General features: G+C 38.7%; 1 protein-coding gene across 5 annotated transcripts in view; it reads left to right on the top strand.

The window, feature by feature from the left end:
• tub (TUB bipartite transcription factor) overlaps positions 1-19,891 on the top strand; it is a 75,582-nt gene extending 55,691 nt beyond the window's left edge. For 4 of the 5 annotated variants that reach the window (XM_056752049.1, XM_056752077.1, XM_056752068.1 and 1 more), the window contains 10 exons: positions 3,220-3,382; positions 6,870-7,004; positions 10,021-10,197; positions 10,689-10,810; positions 13,787-13,978; positions 15,225-15,337; positions 16,313-16,427; positions 16,705-16,803; positions 17,061-17,232; positions 17,370-19,891. In XM_056752049.1, coding sequence (XP_056608027.1) covers positions 3,220-3,382; positions 6,870-7,004; positions 10,021-10,197; positions 10,689-10,810; positions 13,787-13,978; positions 15,225-15,337; positions 16,313-16,427; positions 16,705-16,803; positions 17,061-17,232; positions 17,370-17,503 — 1,422 coding nt within the window. In that variant the 3' untranslated portion in view covers positions 17,504-19,891. The remainder of the gene's footprint in view (positions 1-3,219; positions 3,383-6,869; positions 7,005-10,020; positions 10,198-10,688; positions 10,811-13,786; positions 13,979-15,224; positions 15,338-16,312; positions 16,428-16,704; positions 16,804-17,060; positions 17,233-17,369) is intronic. The other variant, XM_056752084.1, reaches the window with a different exon arrangement.
• The last annotated feature ends 299 nt before the right edge of the window (positions 19,892-20,190 follow it).

Genomic DNA, 20,190 nt, shown 5'->3' with positions numbered 1-20,190 from the left:
CACCTCACTTCTTCTGAGCCGGCGGAGGATGAGGCTTCCCTTGTTTCTGCGGGGTTAGACACCGCCTCGGAGCGTTCCTCTCCCGATATTATGACGATTTACAATCTAATCGGGGCGGTAACTAAGGCAGTCGACAGGCTCAAACTCGACTGGCCGCAGGAACAAGAGGCCCCCAAGGGTTCAAAGGTTGACGACAGATATCTGTCGGTTGGCCAGAGGGAGGAGCCCTCTCCTTTTCTTCGAGGATCTCCACTGCGAGCTAACTCGCTCATGGAAGAAACCTCACTCCTCCCCTGGGACGTCGTCATCCCTGAAAAAGCTTTCTCTTCCCACCAAGCCTTACAGAGTCACATTTGCACTGGTGTGAAAGGCTTTTCAGGCAGCGGGTCAGGCTGGTACTGCCCTGCACACCATAGCTGTTCTGCAGGCGTACCAAGCTGACCTACTGGATGATGTCAGCACTGGCGGGGTTATTGACGAAGCAGCGTTTTCAGACCTACACTGCGCCACAGATTTGTCTCTCCGTGCAACCAAGCCCCGATCTCACCTTCTAGACTGTTTGGAGATGCGGTTAATACTGTTGTCACCAGGTTCCGGGAGGCGAGACGACACAAGGAGGCATTCATAAAATATCTACCCCTGCCGTACCCAAGCGTTTGGAGTGTCGGCCACCCTCTCCAGATCAATTCCCCAGTCCCGGCCAGGCACACAGTCTCGGGTGGGTCCCTTCTACCTGAGGCCTTCAGGGAGAGTGTCTCGAGTTGCGCCCCCCCCTCGCAGAGGCAGGAGGGCCGAACATGAGGCGCTTTATCTCTTCTAAGAAGCAGAAATGCTGAGACATGTGTGCCCGGGACTTTGGGGGTGTGCCCCCCCGGAGAGGGGCGCCCAGAATTCCAAGAGAAACTAGAGGATCCTCTTTGGTACCCTCATTAGCGGCCTCAAAAAGCGGACTCCTGCCACACTGCAGGGCACCGAATGTCTGGCATCCCTCAAGTCAGAGAAGCTGACAGCGTGGAAACTACTGCCAGGTATCTCTCGATGGGTAGAAAGGACTGTAACCAAAGAATACAGAATTCAATTTGCATATCGCCCTCCGCGTTTCAACGGAGTGGTCTCTACTTCGGTGCAACCGGAGCGAGTGCATCTGTTGACACAAGAATTACAAGCTCTGCTGGACAAAGGGGCCATAGAACATGTTCCCCTATCAGACAGAGAGTCAGGCTATTACAGCCGGTATTTTCTAGTCCCCGAGAAGGATGGGGGGTTACGTCCAGATCTAGATCTTCGTGGATTGAACCGCTACTTGAAGACACTCAAGTGAAAAATGTCGACAATCGAGATGATTGTGTCTCAAATTCAATGTCACGACTGGTTCGTGACGATCGATCTCAAAGAAGTATACTTTCACATAGAGATCTTGTCACAACACAGAAGATTCCTGAGGTTCGCTTTCGGGGGCGAAGCTTGCCAGTATCGGTTTCTTCCATTCGCCCTAGCCTTGTCACCCCGCACGTACACAAAATGCATGGACTCCGGGGCATCCGCATTTTGAATTACATAGACGACTGTCTGATTTTACCCCAGTCTCGAGAGCTAGCGCTTCGACATCGGGATGTCGTCCTAGCTCTAAGCTCTAGGGCTGAGACTCGATGTCAAAAAAAGCGTTCTTTCCCCTAAGCAAAATACAACGTATCTCGGGGTCATATGGGACTCGATCAAAATGCAGGCACAACTGTCTCCTCCATGTGTCAAGTCCATCCAAAACACCCTGAGGAGCATCAGGTTAGGACAGAAAGTGACAAATCATTACTTTCAGAGAGTTCTAGGTCTCATGGCGGCGGCTTCCACGGTGATACCTCTGGACCTCCTTCATATGAGACTGTTTCAGTTGTGGTTCAGAGCCAGGGGGTTGTATCCAAGGGCCAACCACAAGACGCATATAAGGGTGACGCGCCACGGGCTTTGCACCCTTTTATATGTGGTTCAGACCTCAGTTTCTGACTTTAGGTCCCACTCTCGGTCCGTGTTGTCGATGCAAGATGCTAACGACATACACATCCCTCACAGGTTGGGGTGTGGTCTTAAATGGCCATCCAGCCCAAGGGATCTGGAGAGGTCATATTCTCAAATGGCACATCAATTGCCTCTAAATGATGGCTGTATTTCGGGCCCTGAAATACTTCCTCCGGCAGTTACGAGGCTACCATGTCCTAGTGAAGGTGCACAACACTTCAGTAATCTCGTACATAAATCACCAGGGCGGACTGTGGTCGCGTCACCTGGAGAAATTGGCCAAGCAGATTCTGCCCTGGGCAGAGGGCAAATTTCGGTCCCTCAGAGCAATTTAAATCCTGGGGCATATGAATGTGAGAGCAAACAGGGAATGGAAACTCCACCCCGAAGTAGTCGAACAAATCTGGGAAAGATTTTACGAAACAGAGGTGGACCTCTTTGCTACGCAGAAAACAGCACAATGTCCCCTCTACTTCTCTCTGACACATCCAGCTCCCCTGGGTGCAGACACGATTGCCCATACGTGGCCCAGACTGCATCTTTACCCATTTCCTCCGATAGCCCTGCTCCCGGGAGTCCTGGTTGAGGTCCGTCTACAGGGGTCTCGCCTCTTATTGATAGCTCCCCGTTGGCCAACCAGAATCTGGTTCTCGGACCTAGTATCCCTCCTAGATGACTCTCCTTGGGCTCATTCCGCAAGGGGGGTTTCATGTTGTATGGCCTTAGCAAGAGGTATCCCCTTGCAGCAAGTGTGTGATGCGGCGGGCTGGACCTCTCCGCACACATTTGTTAGATTATATAGTCTGGATGTCCATGCCACTCCAGGCTCACGTGTCCTGGAGTCTACATCCCAGAGTCATATCTGAGGCCTCCTCTCGGATTGTTCACACACGTCACACAACCTTGGGGGGTCCAGACACTTCCAGTGCGGCGGTGTTGCTATTCTGGTATTTTTCAGGGAACAGGGTTACAGCCAAGTAACCCGAGACGTTTTTTTTCTATACCAGTAAATGTTACATTTGTTATTCCACTATCGTGATTCAACATTCACATGATTATGATCATATATTGCATGTATCGTGTAACCAGGAGCACCAGTAATTCCCTGCAGTTTATTTTTGACATATTTAAGTGTCTAGAAATAAGTTATATGTTGTGCGCTTAAGATAAATGTGTGTATCTGTAAATGTGTCTTTGTGTTTGCAGCGAGCGCTACTGGAACAGAAACAGAAGAAGAAACGTCAGGAGCCACTGATGGTACAATCTAATCTAGACGGGCGATCTCGAGTGCGTAGGACCCGACAGTCAGAGGAACAGGCGCCACTTGTGGAGAGTTACCTCAGCGGCAACAGCAGCACCATTTACCACGGTAAAAAATACAGTTTAATGTCTCATAGCATGTTGTCCCTTCAGAAATGTGACTGGAATGCCAATCAAATGAGTGAATTAGGCATAACTGGTTGTACAGGCTTTAAAATTCTGTATTCGACCTCTAAAATAAAAAAAACTTTAGAAATTGAGTTTCACAACATTCACTCTCAAGGGGATCTGGCGTTATATCAAGCTGTCATTTTGCTGACATGTGAATATCGACTCAAGCTGCTCAAACAGAGTGGTTCACAATGGCTTGTGGTTGAAAATGGAAATGCTTGTTTGCTGATTGTTGAGCAAACAATACTGCCATTCTTCACAATGTCAGCGGTACTGGCTTGAGTTACTCAAGTGATCTCCTTCCCAGACTGCTCAATGTTAAATAAACCCTACAGTGTCACTGCCAGCCTCACTCATCTGTATATAGACAATTGTCGGTGTCAGGGCCCCCGCTTCATTTTTGATGACCTGTGTGCAAACATAGTTCCGAGTTATTCATGTCGATACAGATCTCGATGCTTTTTGACGTAATAAATAAATGAACACCTAACATTATTTTCTAATGCAATCAACTGTATACCATGGACATCAAGGTCCGCTCAGTAGCAGTTTGGGTCCTACGGTGTCACGGACAGTTAACATATGCGCACTGTTGCTACATTCAGACGTCAACCTCATGGAGTGAAAATAGCCAAGACATACTCCCTGTAACTGTCAGTGACTGAAAAACAATGTCCTTTTTAAAAGTAAGAAAAGTTGACACTGAAAAGCATGTTTTCCGTAATGAATGGGTCTAGAGATTTACATATATTCTTCCTGCATCGACATGCACAAGGCCGGTTTTCTCATTTGCTTGAAGTCTGTTGCGGTTGTTAAAAGTGGAAACGTTAAACGGCATTACGAAATTAGACATAGACACTATGAAGAAAATAACCAGCAGCAGTCTGAGGTAAGAACACGGAAATATATGATCTCAAAGCCTGCCCAACAACAAGCATATGAATTTTCACTAAGAATACAGTGGATCTTAGGAAAACATAACAAGCCCTTTACTGATGGGGAAATAGTAAAAGAGTGCATGAAACACTTTTAGAAGGAAAATAAAGACATTTTCCTTCATTATATTGTTGTCAGACATTGTTATGAAAAGACATGTTTATTTATTTGGTCTGCCAAAAAACAATCAAGCCATGTTTTTAGGTATTTAATTGTCCGGACCTCAGCTGGTAAGGAAGGTTTGTTTACTGGACCTCAAGAAATTTTAGTTGAAGACTCCTGCTCTACATAATAAAACTGTCTAACGGCACAGGCAATAAAGAACTATTGTTTGTGTTGTTGATCCACATTAAAATGTTTAACAACAGCTTGATCTTAAGCTCCACGTACCATGAGCTCAAAAGAAAACCTTTTATGTTAGTTTATCCTAGTTTATTTTCTTCTCTGGCTTCATTCTTGACATGGATATTTGCTTTGGTGCTCATCTGCTTGCATGCATAGTGAACTGCGTTTGTTTATTAATTCCCAAAAACAAATTCCTCTTCGTGAGCCTTAAATAAGAATATCACTCAGCCCCCACCTACAGCACTGTAACAAAAGATATCCAACACTATATCACGGCAATAACATAACTATTTTACAAGCTGGATAATTTTGGCTAATTCGTATGAATTCGTACTTTTAAGTAAAACATCTTGTTTCTGTGACTTTAGGTTTAGGGGCGGGGTCATGGGTGTGGCTTCAGTATTGCTTTTTTCTAGTAATCGTACGTTTTTGTCAAATTCACACCGTTCATACAAATTAGTCAGTTCGTAAAATAACTATGAAATTATGTGAGATCAGGTTGAGGTATCTGTAAAAAACAGTAATATTCTGTTACATGTTTCCCATGTTATTTTACACCCAACTTGTAAATTTGTTGTTTTTTTTTTGAAGTACATTTTCTAAGCACATTTATAAAATGAAAGAAAAAATGATGTAAAAGAAAACTGTAAAAGTCTGTAAAATATTTTTTATTAAATGAATACGATGAATCTTCATTCAGTTGATGCTGATCATGTGACATTTTCAGCATAAGTATAAAACACTCCACAAGCTTAAACAATTTTGATGAAAGGAGGAATGTCTGTTGATACGAACAGCGAACGGTTATGAATAATTTGCAGTGTTATCCTCGGCATCTTAGGAAAGAGTGAGAACCCTGGTTTCTAATCCAACCTGATCTTAACTCAATGGGATATAAAGCTTTAGTAACTGACCACTACTTTGTGCATTTTATTTCATCACTCTCAAGGCTTCATCATTTACATTTTTTTTAATAAATTAATTATTCCATAACAAAACCATTGATTACTTCTGCCCTATACCATTTGACAGGCTTTTCTTTTCACATCCTTTAGTGTCAATAGTGTACAGTAGCTGCAGTAGGGTTGAAACTGACTGTAATACACCTGAGTGCAGTTACACTTTATTGAATCTTGCTAATACACTTAAGCTGATCTGTTTCGTAAAGCACTGCAGTTCACAAAATATACACAGTTAACAACATATTTTACCCACATTATTTACGAAGTCCAAAAAGCATCATAATCAAATAGTTAGGCTAAGGGATAGTTCACCCAAAAATGCTAATTCTGTCTTCTTTGACCCATCCTCTTGTCATTTCAAACCCGTTTAACTTTTTCTTCCACAGAACACAAAATAAGATATTTAGAAAAATCTTAATAACCAATCACCCATTTACTTCTATTGTATGGACACGAAACCAATGCAAGTCAATAATATCTTGTTACGTGTTCAGCAGAGAAAAGTCATAAAGGTTTGAAATGACATGAGGATGAGTAAATTATTTTCTTTTTTTTGTAAACTATTCCTTCAAATAAGATCACTTTTATTTTTGAATAATTGTATTATTTTGATCTGTCTGACTGGTGAATATTTTCGCATTTATCTTACACAAAGCTATTGTATGGCTTTTAAAGCTTAGACTTCAGCACTTGAGTCGATGAACTACTTTTAACTGTCATTATACTGTCTATTAAAGGCGTTTGTGAAGATTCTCCAAAATTCTCTTTTTGTGAGCCACGGAAGATATAACAGCATATGTGTTTGAAATGAGTTCAAGAAGACAGAATTTCAAATTCTGGGGCAAACTATTGCTTTCAAAGAAGCAAACTGTAAGAAGAAATGAATTGGGCCTGAAAGCTTTGATTTCACAGTCGCTCTGACAGCTGCTCTATCCCCTTCAATTAATATTGCATCCAGAAGTGGATGGAGGCAGCGGGAGGTTTAGTTTTGCGTTCGCACCTGTTTCACATGTGAACACTGAATTTTCTCATATAAAGCTAAAGCTGTAAATCTGCTTTGTGAGGGCCATGTCTTTGCTAACTTTCTTTCCTCTCATTCATTTGAACCCTTTTCCTTATCCTTTTGTTATGTGTACCTTCTGCCCTCCTGTTCTTCGTTGGCTCCTGCAAACCCTCATGTAGTGCAAGAAGCGGAGCAGGAAGAAGTTAAACCTGTAGCGGAGGTTCAGGCTCCTCGCTCGGCTAAAAAAACCAAGGCGCCTACCTCCACTCCTCAGACTGGCAGCGCCAAGAAGGAGAAAAAGGGCAAGCAGAAAGGTCAGCTGAGCAGCCTGTTTACAGTCAGGCCCAGCATGTGCACGAAAATGTGTGTCTTTGTGTATGTCTGTGTGAGAGACATCTGTGTATTCTCTTTGTGTAATGGTCAGCATGATAAAGGTGCTTAAATGGGTCCTCAAGGTAATGCCATAGAAAAGCCATTTTTGTTTCCACAAATAACCATTCACTCAAAGGTTCTGTAAACCTCTCTTTTATCCTTTTTTTTATCTGAAGGACCCTTTTTCACCACAAAGAACCTTTTGTGAAACAGAAAGGTTCTTCAGCTGTTAAAGGTTCTGTATGGAACAAGACGAGAGAAATCCTGGTCGTTGCTAGTTTGTTTGATGTTTCAAAAACTTGTAAAACTTGCATCTGTTGCTTAAGTTGTTTCTCATACTACTTCTTCTAGGATTTTGCTTCCTTTAACTTGCTTATTCACATATACTCTCAAAAAATAAATGTGCTACAAAAGGTGATGCCATAGAATAACCCTTTATGGTTCCACAAAGAACAATTCAGTCAAAGGCTCATCTCTTTCTTACCTTTTCATAATCTAAAGAACCCTTTTTTTTTAAGAGTGTAATTGGTCTTTATAGAAGGAAATATTCACTTGATATTGACATGTGTCACAGCCATGACCGACTGGAAATGTTCTGAGGCAGTCCACACAGGCATCTGTGTCCTCAGCTTAGATTCTTTTGTTCTTGTATTTATTTGTCTTTTTTTATGTTTTTCACATGGACATTCACTTTTGTCCATTTCTGTTGCTGTCGAAACGGTTATATGGACATGCACATCTAGGTTTTGTATTATGGCTTATGTCAGTAAACATATACAAGGGCACAATGCCATCAGTATTTATTTTGAGAGTTCTGCTGAATTGCTTTTTATTGTAAGGACTCCAATAAATCGTTTAGGCATGCGTAATTTTTCTTTTATGTCAGACATTATCAGCAAGAACGAAGTTACTTTCTAATCAAAAAAATGAATATTTAATAAACATAATGAAATAAAACCTCATCATTAGAGTCAAATAGCACACGCTGCAATTTGCCATCTCTCATGTGGTGTGTTTGTTTAAGATACCACAGCTATACAAATCTTTTCACTGTGACGTCATGTTTTCCATACTGTGATTTTGTATTTCACTCTTCCTCCTTTCAACTCTTCTCCCTCTGATCTGTGAACGTGTCGAGGATTTTCGAGACTTTCTCCACCACTGACAGCATGGTGCACAGCGTTAATGAACACGCCCCTGGAGAGACACCGAAACGATGGACCGCTGCCAATCTATTCTCAAAGAACACATTCTCTTTGTTTTCTAAAATTAACTGAGCAAAAGAGTGAATTAGATTTGCTTGTCTAAAAAAGCTTTTCAATACTTCCATTGATTTTAAATTATGGTGCTGCCGAGACTGCTAAACTATCATTATCTCGAACTCATCTGTGCAGCAGACTTCGACACAGGTCACTGCAGATTTACACGACATGATGTTACATCCAACACAGATTTGTGACTCACAGATGATTGTACTAAATCGGATAATGTGTGCTATTCTTAGAGTTGAAGCTTCGAAGAATAACGGAAATAAAACCGGTTTGTTCACGAGTATTCTCTCTCTTGTGCTTTCATCCTCATGTTCTTTTGCACTTCTCTGATTATTCACCTTCTTACGACACAGTCCGCAGCAGCCACCTTAAAATGTAAATTTAAAGTTCCCGTGAAATAAAAAATAACAACACCTATATTTTTTTATGAAATATTGCAGCGTTTATTGTAAATAGTTTATCAATGTTGGTCATTTTCTTTTTTAAATTCGAGTGCCCTCATAATCTTTAGTTAAAATCAGAAAATGCACTTCCTTCCTATAATGACTATCCATCTTAAAGGGATAGTTCATCCAATAATGAAAATTCTGTCATCATTTACTCATGCTCATGTCATTTCATACCTGTATAAATGACTTTGTTCCAATGAACACAAAGAAAGATATTTGGAAAACTCTAAGTAAATTGCAGTTCCGGGACATCATTGACTACAATAGTGGGAAAATGAAATGGTAGTCAAAGGTGTCCCAGAACTGTTTGTTTTCCTAAATTCTTAAAAACATTTAATTTTGTGTTCAACAGAAGAAAAAAATACAATATTTTTTTACTTTTCTTACTGTATTGGATGATGTCCCAGAACTGAAAATTGCTAAGGTTCTTCCAAATATTTTTCTCTTTCCATTGGACACAGAAATTTATACAGGTTTGAAACAACCTGAGGGTGAGTAAATGAAGACAGATTTTTCATTTTTGGATGAACTATCCCTTTTAATGACGTAAGTTAGAACGCTTGAGTGAAGCATCCGTTAACTCCTCTCCTTTAACTGTCAGCCATTTTGCAATTCAACGGATGTTTTTAAACATCCAATCAAATCGCAGCGAAAATACAAGCCCACTAATTTTCTCATTTGAAATTCGACTTTACTAGGAAATGTGTCAACGATCGCACATTGACAATCATGGTGCAATCAAAAGCACTATTCTAGTCAGAGCTAATTGTCAGAAAATGTTCAGCAGAGGAGGCGAGGTCTATAATCTATAATGACCTGATTGTGATGGATTGATGGATGGATGGACGGACGGACAGATGGATGTAGTCTGGTTGTCCAGTATGTTGCACTGCATGGCTGAGGCTCAAAGGACAGTATGTTCTCTCCTAGTGAAGGTGATTAATTGGATGAAACACAAAACCCGGCTGACATAAGAGCATCTATAAATAGATGATTAGCAAATTCTTGAAAACCCAAGGGTACTTAAAAGCATCAGCACATAAATATTTCACCAAGAAGGCTGCGTCAAAGCAACATTACGTGTTCAAATCACAGTACATCTATAGAATCCATTCCTCATGCACTCAGATTTAAATGTCTGTCTTCATTTCCTAATGTTTTCTCAGAACACCATGAATATAGATGGTTGCTAATATAGGTGGAGTTAATGGTGTTACTGTGTTGTGGTGGTACCACAGGAATTGATGGGCCCGCTGCCTTCCAGGATGAGGGTCAGGAGCTGGGCAACCAGATTCAGATCCTGACCGAGGGCCACTCACCTGCCCAGGAGAGCGAGGCAGAGGGCCATGGGGAGGCAGTGGGCAGCACTCAGTCACAGGGCAAACAGGACCTACGGGTCACCATGCTGAAGAAAGGTACCACAGCGATAGTCCTCAGATTGAAACGAGAGTGGAGAGAGAGACAGAGATCCTATGACCAATATGATTGAGCCATGCAGATTGCGTCTCTAGATACCAGCTAACAAGAAATAACATAATGATCCTGTAATATCATCTGGCAACTAACCATTATGAGATCTACTGACTGGCATTTGTTGTCTCTCTCTCTTCCTTCTGTGCCATACTATATTACTCACATATGTGCCAAACCAGACTGCAGACAATCATTTTATCCTTTTCAATTCTGTTCGTTTGTTAAACAGGCTTAGTGAAAAGAGTTTTCTCTGAACCGAATGAATTCAGTTTGTTGATTCTGCTGAATTTATGCCATATGCTCTTTTGGCATCAGAGTGCAGTTATTCGCAGTGTTAATGCCTTATGTTTGCTTCGTGCCTGTTTATGCTCTGTCCTCATGTTCAGCCGTCAGCACGCTGCATGATCAGCACCATGTCCTCTCTCGTTCAAAGGGATCTCCAGTAGCATGAACTTTGATGAGGAGGAGGATGAAGATGATTTGGTCAGCTCAAGCTCATCTCAGCTTAACAGCAACACGAGACCTGGATCCGCCACCAGCAAAAAGTCCAGCAAGGTAGATGGCAGCAATCTTCTGTGTTAAGTTTCTCTACACTTTGTCACCTCAAATTATTTAAAGGTCTAGTTCACCCAAAAATAACAAATCTGTCATAATTTTCTTACCTTGAGTTGTTCCGAATCTGTAATTTATTTGTTCTGATGAACACAGAGAAAGATATTTGCAAGAATGCTTATAGACGGTTTTATCTTAACAACATAAACAAACATAACTGCGCATGCATGCGCACTTTTGTGACCCCCAACTGAACTTCCGGAACACATTCAGAGAGTCTGTGGAGTGCCTATAGATTATTCCGATAACAATCAAAAGAAACCGAGAAAACAGTTATTCTCTAAAATTTAGACAGCGATAACCAAGCTCAACCGCTAGATTTCAAAGTACAATGCAGTTCGTTTAAAGTGACCGAACTACAGCACCCATTCAACAAATTGTTTATTAAAAAAAATATGAACACAACACAATTCAACAAATTGTTTATTTTATGCGATTATTATACAGTAAAATAATAATACAAATTAATATTAACGTTAATGAAATAACATTATATAAAATTATATTATTAGACACTTTTGACTATGGTAGTCACACTGTTTGGTTGCAAGCATTCTTTTACATATATTTCTCTAGGTTCAACCAAACAAAGACATTTATACAGACAACTTGAGAGTGAGTTATTCATGAAAGAATTTACATTTTTGGGTGAATTATCCCTTTAGGTCACCCCAAAATTGAAATTCGGTCATCATTTATTCACTCTCATATCATTTAAAGACGGTATATCGTCACTGTCCTTCTGAAACCTTATATGTGAATTTCTGTAAAAGGGAGGAAAAGGACAAAAAAACTATGTACTTTTTAAATGATGAATTACTGTGCTGTCAAAGTTGTCAAGCACTTTTAGAGACTTTTTATTGGTAAGATATTTGCAAAACCCAGTGACGAAACATGAAGGGTGTCTAATAATAATAATAATAAAAACCTGAAATCATGAAATGTGGTTTCTGTGGAAGCCAAAAGAAGATATTTTGAGATGTCTCATTGGTTTTGTGTCTACATAGTGCTTTGGCGTTGATGGAATTTCCTGTGTGTTGATTTTGCGTGACTATGCGATATCACCGCCTTCATTCTTTTTTGGTTGCAAATATTCATAAAGTATGTTGTTGGGCTATTATTATCATCATGTGGCTTACAAATATATATATTTTTAAACCAATTAAATACTTCTTTATATTTATTGGTGAATGCAGTACAACGAAGAGCAATGACGAGACTTAAGGCCAACCAGATTTTGTTACATATAATATAAGTAATAATTATCAAACTAATTAAAATATATAAAAGCAAATTGGGTAGGCTTGATAAGAGGAAATTTACAGAGCATTGACAATCGAACAGCAGAAGTAATGAAGCAAATTAGCCAGTATTTGTGCAACTGTTTAACACTGTGCACACCAGAAATCCCATGTTATTAAGAGATTTGGTCCACACAGTGGCCAATTAATATTAGAATGTTTTTTATGTTGCGCGTCACCTTTGGTGTACACAATGCAAAATGAATACAATACAAAAGACACTGTATATTATGGGAGGGCACTTTTCAATTATATATTATTTTGTTGTGCCACCATTTCATAACAAGTTTATAATTAGGCTATATCCAAAAACAAGCCTACAGTATCCTGTGTTAATAGGGCTGTGATAATAACATATTTCGACTATGTCCATACAGTTGAAGTCCATGGTGGCCAATGTTGTTTGCAACATTCTTCAAAATATCTCTATAATGATAAACAAAAACTCAAATTGAATTAATGAATTTTATAAAGCATCATAAAAAATAATGAAATACATTGCTAAAACTTTTACTAAAATTAACAAAATCTTAAAAGAAAAGGAAATTTAAAATACCAGGAAGAGGTAAATACAAGCAATTCAGTGACAAGAGAATTTTCACTTTTTTGCTGGTCGCCTACGCTAAAATCACTCCCCGTATGTGACATGTTGTCGACTATCTGGTGGGGTACTCTACGGTTGCTTTCCTAACTAGCAATTCGCATATCTAAAGGTCACTTCTGTCCATTCCCGACTATTCTAAGCCTCTTACCAATTGACAGTCCACTGCGTCTATGACTGTTAGCTCAAAATGGGATTTCCTCAGTCTTCAGCAGTGTTATACATCCAGTGCTGACACAAGCAGACGGTCTCTTGTCATGCTAGGATATATTTTCTTGTGTCTGCTTGGGCACGAAGCCCGCAACGCTGGAAATGGAGGGTTCAAGTCCTGTTGTTTCCTATGGCAACAGTGAAATGATTGCTTTCTTAATATAACTTGGTGATGGAAACCGTGCCTTTATGAAAGCCCTGCCCCAGCCATTGTCTCACTGGAGATTGCACAACGCTCTGTAAAGCTGAAAAATCTTTTTATTTATTATAGTTCAACGTAATATTTCAAGATCTTTCTTTTTCATGGCGAGTCATGTATACATACACCCTGAGCAGATAAATGAGGAATTTGGAAGCCGATATCAAATTTCAAGCAATGTGTTTTTCATACTGCAGACATAGAAATCTTATAAATCCCTTTATTATCAATAAAAATGTTCATTTGAAATCTTTACGTCTGTGTTGTTTGCAAGGAGCTTTAATATTGCATTATCTGAACTTTGTTCTTATTTATTTGGTCGTGTGGCTCATCTGTGTCTCCTGGGTCTGACCCGGTTAACGTCATTGGGCTGCTTTTTCTGCTATTAAACATTTCGTGTTTAATCCTAGCTGCTTACATTTCAGAGAGCAGGGATGCATTACTCATTTATTTATTTATTTATTTTTGCTATGAAGCTCATTTGAACTGGACCCAGCTGCATAGTTAAGAATGGAGCGCGGCCAACTATTTTTTAGTAATGAACACCGATTATTCAATATGTACATTTAAAATTGTCTGGTGCTCTGTATGCCTAATCACTCAAACAGGAGGCGACTTCGGCTTCCACCCCATTGGCCAACGAGCCATCCATCGATGTGGATGACCTGGAGGAGTTTATTCTCAGACCCGCCCCCCAAGGAGTGACTGTAAAGTGCAGGATCACGCGGGATAAGAAGGGCATGGACAGGGGCATGTACCCCACCTACTACCTCCATCTTGAGAGAGAGGATGGAAAGAAGGTCAGACAGACCCATTTGTCTCTGTTTGTCTAAGGGAATCATGGTTTATTTAGATTTCATTATTGTTGTGCTCTAGCAAACAAGCTCAATCAGTGACATTTTTTTTATCTGAGCTTCTAATGATTGATTTAATGAAAGGGAACAAATTTAACCAACAGAAACATTTAACCAAATGTAATTAAGCCATAATATTGTTGAACAGGGCATGAGGTTTATCTGAATAAATGAAATATTATATGAAAAATGTTTACCAAAAATGTTTATATGAAAACGGTGTTTACCAAATGTCTTATCTACCAGATGACAATTTCTCATTCCTAGCACATCCTCAGGTGGCACAGATAATAGCCACTGGCAATGATAACATTTTACATACACATACATTTCATATCATTTGTGTCAACAGTTTGAGTAAAACATTATTATATTGATCTTTGAACAAGGTGTTTAAAACCAGCATACCAACCACTGCTGTTATTGAACATCTCTCTCTCGCTCTTTATATACTTTGTATAAATACAGCTGCAGAAAAATAAATTGAAAAAAAGACCAAAATTATTTTCTGTATTTACTATTTCTAGGTATGTGTTCAGGTAAAATGATCATTTGTGTTTAATTCTGCCATGTATTTTTTACAACATTTCTCCCAAATTTCAATTAAAAATGTTTTTTCTATTTGCATTTATTTGGAGAAAATTATAACTTGAGAAACAGGTCTAAATAACAGAAAATATGAAAATATTTCTTCTGTAAATTAAACGGTAGTTCTGGCATGAAACTCTAGATGGGGTAGTCCTAAAGTCTAAACCAATCTGACATAATAACTTCTACACAGTGAAGTCGATAAGCTTGCTGCTCTGTCTTTAAATCTCGGCTAGTGATTGTTGTAGCAGTGCAGCACGTTTCAGATACCCTCCTCCTTCCCCAGCTCCACATGTATAGATCTGCTACAAGGTGATCATGTAAGATATGGGGTTTATTCATATATGTCATATGTGCAGCAGTATTCCTTATATGCACACAGCAGCATGTTGTGGATGTATTGGCAGTACCAAGTCTCTGTACTGGATCCACTGCAGCAGGGTTGTAGATATATTCCGCCAAGACCAAATACATTAATATGTAATGTACACTAACATGCTAAAAACTCAGAGAGTTGTCATTACAGAGCTGTCGTAGAAATTGCTCCCTGTGTTTGAATGTTTATGCCTCTAAGCTTGATGTAATAAATTTAGCTATTTTACAGGTTTTCCTTTTAGCTGGGAGGAAGAGAAAGAAGAGCAAAACATCTAATTACCTCATCTCCATCGACCCTACTGACCTATCTCGAGGTGGCGAGAGCTTCATCGGCAAACTGAGGTATATTGATTCATGATGACTCATTGTACTTTGTGATTCATAACGTTGTTGTGTTACCTTAATCTATACTGCTCTGTTGAGACATGTCTCTGCAAGAGACGTGTGAGTCTCTCAAAATGTTTAAGAGACATTTAATGAGTTTATGTATGCATGTGTGCGTTGCTCACAGAACTGGATGAGTCTATTTAAAACTGTAATTGGGTTCATTACTGGTGCGCACCAGAGTGCCCTCTTTCATATCAGGAGCGTGCACTTATTCCTTTCTAATTATAGTATGGGGAATTTAAAGATTCTTTAGATAAGGAATGAGGGAGAGGAAAGATTTACCATTTCAATCTGGATCAATAAGAATGAATCACATAGGAGTGATTTTAAGATTAATAAATATATTGGCCTAATTTATCAGAGGTAATTTATTTTATCTAAAGAAATGAAGAAAACTCCTTTTGCAGTGTTATATAAAAACTGATTAAAAAAAAATTAAACTGTTATTGTATATTATATTTCTGGCACCCCAGCTGCTGGGAAATTACCTTTTTTACAATCTATTTTCAAAATACGGTAAAAAGCTAGATAATTCACACAACAATACATGGAAAAGGTGTCATTTTACATGACAACGCTGTTATTTTACGGTATTTTCCTGGCACCCCAGAGAAAAATTGCCATTTTTCACATCGCAGCTATATAACAAATATCATACATACAGTAACATGATCTATGAATGCATTTCAATTCTAAGTCTCATTACGTTATTATTTTTTTAACATTATGATAATAAGAATTCGCATGAGAATAAAATAGAAAAAAACAAGGAGAGAAATATTATTATATTATTTTAGTCATGTCACAATACAAAAACGATGTTATCCTTTTCATTCCCAGATAAAATATGACCAATACATGTAATTGGAAGTCTTTACTGCAGTGTGACTAGAATTCAGAGTATCTACACTTACTGTTTAATCTCCACAGATCAAATCTTATGGGTACCAAGTTTACGGTATATGACAGCGGTATGAACCCAGTCAAGACCACATCTAGCCTGGATGCTGGAAATCTACGGCAGGAGCTTGCAGCTATCTGTTATGTGAGTTTATGAGCATTATCTTGATTCGTGACCAGCAGAGAGCCAGCACCCAGCCCTGAGGGCACTAGATCTATCAGCATGACAGTGAAAGAGGGAAGTAAACCAAGCCTGACCCCTGGTGGTGGATTCTTACATGGCATCACTTTTTATAGATGTAGAGCAAGAAACACTTTTCTAAGAATTTCTTTATTTTTTGTAGATTCGTAAATGTGTGTCTAATCAAACATAGCCTCAAAGGGTCACTTCACATGTGAATGATGCTGTTTATTTATTCTAGGAAACTAATGTATTAGGGTTCAAGGGACCACGAAAGATGAGTGTCATTATTCCTGGAATGAGCATGGACCATGAAAGAGTCTCCATCCGGCCTCGAAATGTAAGTGCATTAATCGACTACAAGGGAGCTGTTAGCAAAAAGATCTGTGTGAGAGAACTTTGTTTGTGTAAGAAGCTGAAGTCTCAATAAAGCAATATGCTTGCTGTGCAGTAAGTCATAATATAAAGGATTAGTCAGAGTAAACCAAAAGCCTTGCCATTTTTATTTGGACCTAATATATGGATGTCAACTTTAGCAGCAGGGCTAGGCAGTTTAATGGAAAGCTAATCCTTCCACATCTGTTCGTTGCTTTGCAGGACCATGAGACTCTGCTGGCCCGATGGCAAAACAAAAGCACAGAGAGTGCGATAGAGCTCCACAACAAGACGCCTGTGTGGAACGATGACACGCAATCTTATGTGCTCAATTTTCATGGCAGGGTCACCCAAGCGTCTGTCAAAAACTTTCAGATAATTCATGACAATGACCGTGAGTTAAAAAAAAGCATTTTATAGTTTTTAACAATGTACATGACAAAGCTCTGTTCTACAAACCTACAGAGCATATTAGTTTTATTATAACACAGAATATATAATATATATTGATGTGTTTTCTCTTTCAATCAGCGGATTACATTGTGATGCAGTTCGGTCGTGTAGCAGAAGACATCTTCACTATGGACTACAACTACCCCATGTGCTCCCTGCAGGCATTTGCTATTGCCCTGTCCAGCTTCGACAGCAAGCTAGCCTGCGAGTAACTGTCTCTCCACCAGCCACAACTAAAAAAGGACCCAGCCAGACTGATATACAATCAGAATCACAGAGTAAAGGGCTGTGGTGAGCTCCAAGACTGCAAGGCCCCTCTCTCAAGACCCCCTTCCCCCCATTTGGAGGCATGAGCAAGTATGGCCACAGATTGTGTGTGTTGTCTTTTTGTGTTAATGTTTGTGAGAGAAAGGTGGCTATATGTTTTAGAAAAGGGCATCATATTGGGGGGAAAGCACAAGGACCACTTTTTTCCTATTGATCCGTGTGCTGCCGTTATTTAACAGATATTGTGTTTTTCAAGGTGACACTAACATTTTGGTAATGTTAAATTAAGAATCTTTTACAGTGGTATGTTGTGACCCTATGATGAAAAAATGAACTTTATTTTTCCATAGTCATAATTCTACAAGGATAATACGTATTCACTAACAATTTAATTTTAACTTTCAGATTAAATGTAACATGTAGCTGTCATTTATAACAGGTTGAGTATTTTGTTTACTTAATGAACAGAGTTTTGGACATGGCATTGGTTACACATGTCACCTGGCTTAAAAATATACAGTGCACATGCTTTATGAGGGCTTCAGAATTGTTAGCCAGTGTACGAAGTATTTCTGTCTGACATATTTACACATTATTTATGTATTTTCATACATATTTATAGATTTCCTTTCAGTCTGCTGATTTTCTTTTACCCGATGCCCATAATTCCTTGTGCTTCATACACAGACTCGGAGCATTTGCATTCGAACATTTGGTGTAGATTCATGGAGTACATCATTAGATCATGTCCAAACTGCATTACTTCGGACCTGAGTGACATGTATTGGTGTTCACCTGCTTGTACACCATCAGAATGACCTAAAACGAATAGCTCACCAGATCTACACTAATAACTCCAGTGTGAATGCTCCGGAGGAATGGTGACAAAAGTGTGTGGTATGTCTTTTAATGTGAGGGTCAATATCAGGGTAAGTACATTATCATCTCAATTGTTCGGACCCACTGCTTTGTGGGGGGATGTACTGAACGGCGCACTTTATACAGAGTGTTTATTGGTGGAGAGCTGTAAATATTGTGCCTTTGGACAAGTCACTTTTGATGCTTGGTGAGATGCTAAATTGTTTTCTTCAGCCAGTGTTTATTTATCATGCAGATATCCAAGCTTTTGTCTTTTCTCTTGAGAACAACTGGTAGCTTTACAGTGTACTGGGCTGTAGCTGTACAGAATGATCAGGTTCTGAACACAGAAAGTCATTGATTGACACATTAAGACAGTTTGTTCACAAGCCATCTATGACGTTTCCTGCTGCATGTGTATTTTTTTTCTGTTACATTACAAAATGAAAAGGTGTGCAAAATGTTAAAGGAACAAAGTTTGAAAAAAAAACACCCTTGTTTTTATTATGTTTTGTAAACCGATGTTTCTTTGCTAAACATGATTAATGAATCAAGGGTGATGATGATGTCAAGGGAATAATGGTGATGTTGTATCAGCAATGAAACAATTTAATTGACAAATCCTGCAGAATAATACTGACATTACATTCATATTTGGTCTTAAAGCTGGTCAAAGTATATTCTTTCAAGCCGTAAAGAAGTCTTGATTTAAGTGGCCACACATAAGCATTATAATGCGGATGATTTTTATTTTATTTATCATTCCAGTTTAAGGTCGATTTCACGGCCAAGTCTTCTGCAAAAATCTTTTATTATTGTCTTAAAACTAACAACATTAGATTTGAATGAATGCGTTTTAAAAAATTTACTGCAAAGTTTTTTGTGGTATTTTGATTTAATGAGGAATAAAGTAGATTTTTGTTCTGAACACAAAAGAAAACCGTAAATTACACTAAAAACATCAAATAATATTTCATAACAGAAATCAATTCAATTATTTAATCCGGTGAATTAATATGCTGCAAATATAGCATTTACTGTTTTGTATGTTTGTTTTTTACCTTTGATCATAATGTGCTGATTTAGACATCACATTTTAAAATACATCTTTCCCCCAGAAAAGTATTTTTAATATTACTTTTTTAGGAAAAGAAATATAAATATATATATAATTGTTTTCAATTTGCAAAGAAATCTGTGATGTTTACTTTAAGTAAAGTTTGCCATTTTTAACTGCCTTGTGAACCATTCCAGCAGTTTCTATTCTCTGTCAATGTAACATTCTAACATTTTAAGTTTGCTTTCAATGGATAAAACAATGACGACATATGTGTTTTTCTGCTTCTGTTTGAAAACTCACCACTGGTGTATTAAACTGATGTATAATGTCACGCTGTTTTATAAACATGTACATTCGTCTATATACAGTGTTTGTATACAGTAACTAAGATATGAAAAAATAAATCTGAACTCCAGTGACTTTTTACATCTCCGATATTTAGAATTGTACTTCAAGTACAGATGGGGTTAAAAATTAATTAGTTTTTAGGCAAGGCAAGAAAAGTGTATTTATATAGCACACTTCATACAGAAGGGCAATTCAAAGTGCTTTACATAAAATGATTGACAGAGAGAAATAAGACGTATCTTTAAATGTAAATGATTTAAGATCACAAATACTTTGGATTTTAGAAACAATAAAACTGCAATACAATTGATTATAAATGTGAGTGTATATATAAAAAGAATAAGATCAAAAGGAAATTTATAAAAG

The sequence above is a fragment of the Triplophysa dalaica genome, chromosome 1, assembly GCF_015846415.1.
Source record: "Triplophysa dalaica isolate WHDGS20190420 chromosome 1, ASM1584641v1, whole genome shotgun sequence".
Classification (NCBI taxonomy): Eukaryota; Metazoa; Chordata; class Actinopteri; order Cypriniformes; family Nemacheilidae; genus Triplophysa; species Triplophysa dalaica.
Note: the sequence above shows the minus strand (reverse complement) of the source record. Positions and strands in the feature narration are given on the sequence as shown.